This window comes from Sinocyclocheilus grahami, unplaced genomic scaffold, assembly GCF_001515645.1.
Source record: "Sinocyclocheilus grahami isolate Dianchi unplaced genomic scaffold, SAMN03320097.WGS_v1.1 scaffold36056.1, whole genome shotgun sequence".
NCBI lineage: Eukaryota > Metazoa > Chordata > Actinopteri > Cypriniformes > Cyprinidae > Sinocyclocheilus > Sinocyclocheilus grahami.
The window spans coordinates 1-1432 of NW_015522587.1; the positions used below are offsets into that span (position 1 = coordinate 1).

Here is a 1432-nt window from a genome sequence, read left to right on the forward strand (position 1 = left end):
AAAAAAAGTGCCTTTTTCGCCATACAATGAAGTGTTATGATCATTTTAGTGCTGCCAGACTTGACATAACAGTTTATTTACAGTTCTTTGAGTTTGACATTTCTAATGACATGTATATAATTCAATGGGACGAGGCAAGGGGACTTAATAAACAATAGTTAAATGACACAAAATGTATAGCATGTATGAATAAATGCACAATTTCAGAACGTCATGAAGCAGAAACGAATGGTAGTAAACTATTTTGGTCTCTGTTATGCTGTTAATTAAGTATGTGAAAACTGGATCCCCGTGTTATTTCAGGTACTGATGTTGTCATTGTAAAGAGTGGAAGACGCATATGTGGAACTGGTGGTTGCATTGCAAATGCCCCTCTCCATCAAAACAAGAGCTACTTTGAATTCAAGATTCAGTCCACAGGTAAGACATGATGTGTGCAAGCATTTACATGTAAGTTTGACAAATTACTCAATACTTTGATTTAGTCATTAGGTGTGACTGCTGTGAACTTCGGCTCTTGCAGGTGTCTGGGGAGTAGGAGTGGCAACGCGGAAAGCAAATCTGAACCAGATCCCTATGGGTAGAGACCCGCACAGCCTTGTGCTCCGGCAAGATGGCACCGTCTTCCACAACAATGAAGAAAAGAACAGATTACCTGCAAACAGCTTACCGCAGGAAGGAGACATTGTGGTGAGACTTAGCGGCATTAAATAAATATGGGATTTCTTGGTAAACAAATCTATTTATGTGTGCTTGGTAAAGGGAGAAGCATTTCATTTTGGACTGTGCTTCCATTTGTGTTTTACTGCTTATAATATCAACAAGGGATCTTAACTGTGTTGTTACAGACTCATTAAATACTGAAGTATTGTTGTGAACTTAATTTTGGTATACCACCACCTGACTGTAATTTCATACTGAGTTTACTGGGTTATCTGCAAACTGGAAACCTGTTAGCACTAATATGTATGCTGACAGGAGCTGTGATGGTTTTAATGAAAGCAGTGGTTCATTTTCAGTGTAATAGCTTCATGTATCTAATTTTCTGGCTTCGCCCATTTTTGTGTGTGTAGGGTGTTACGTATGACCATGTGGAGCTGAATTTGTACCTAAATGGGAAGAATATGAACTGTCCAGCATCAGGCATTAGAGGAACTGTTTATCCTGTAATTTATGGTAAGAATTTTTCAGTATTATTTTCTTTTTTTAATGACTATAACTAACCACTAACATCTTCTTTGGTTGCCAGTGCAGTTGAGACAGGAATTGCTCTGTTACGTAATAACACAATTACAAAATTGCCTTGATTTTTATTCTCTGTTAACCTGTAGTTAGTGTTGAACTGTATAGAGATGACCAGTCTTTTAATGTTCTTTGATTCCAGTATTGCATAATGCTTACAGTGGGTATAGAAAATAATCACCCCCCCTTA

The 1432-nt window shown here is 37.6% G+C and overlaps 1 protein-coding gene across 1 annotated transcript; it reads left to right on the forward strand.

Moving 5' to 3' along the window:
- Window positions 1–278: 278 nt before the first annotated feature.
- On the forward strand, window positions 279–1223 carry LOC107580557 (SPRY domain-containing protein 7-like; the record flags this gene model as incomplete). Its single annotated transcript, XM_016266240.1, has 3 exons — window positions 279–420; window positions 524–690; window positions 1074–1223. Coding segments are annotated over 3 exons (459 nt in total), but the record flags the coding sequence as incomplete, so codon positions are not given.
- Window positions 1224–1432: the final 209 nt, after the last annotated feature.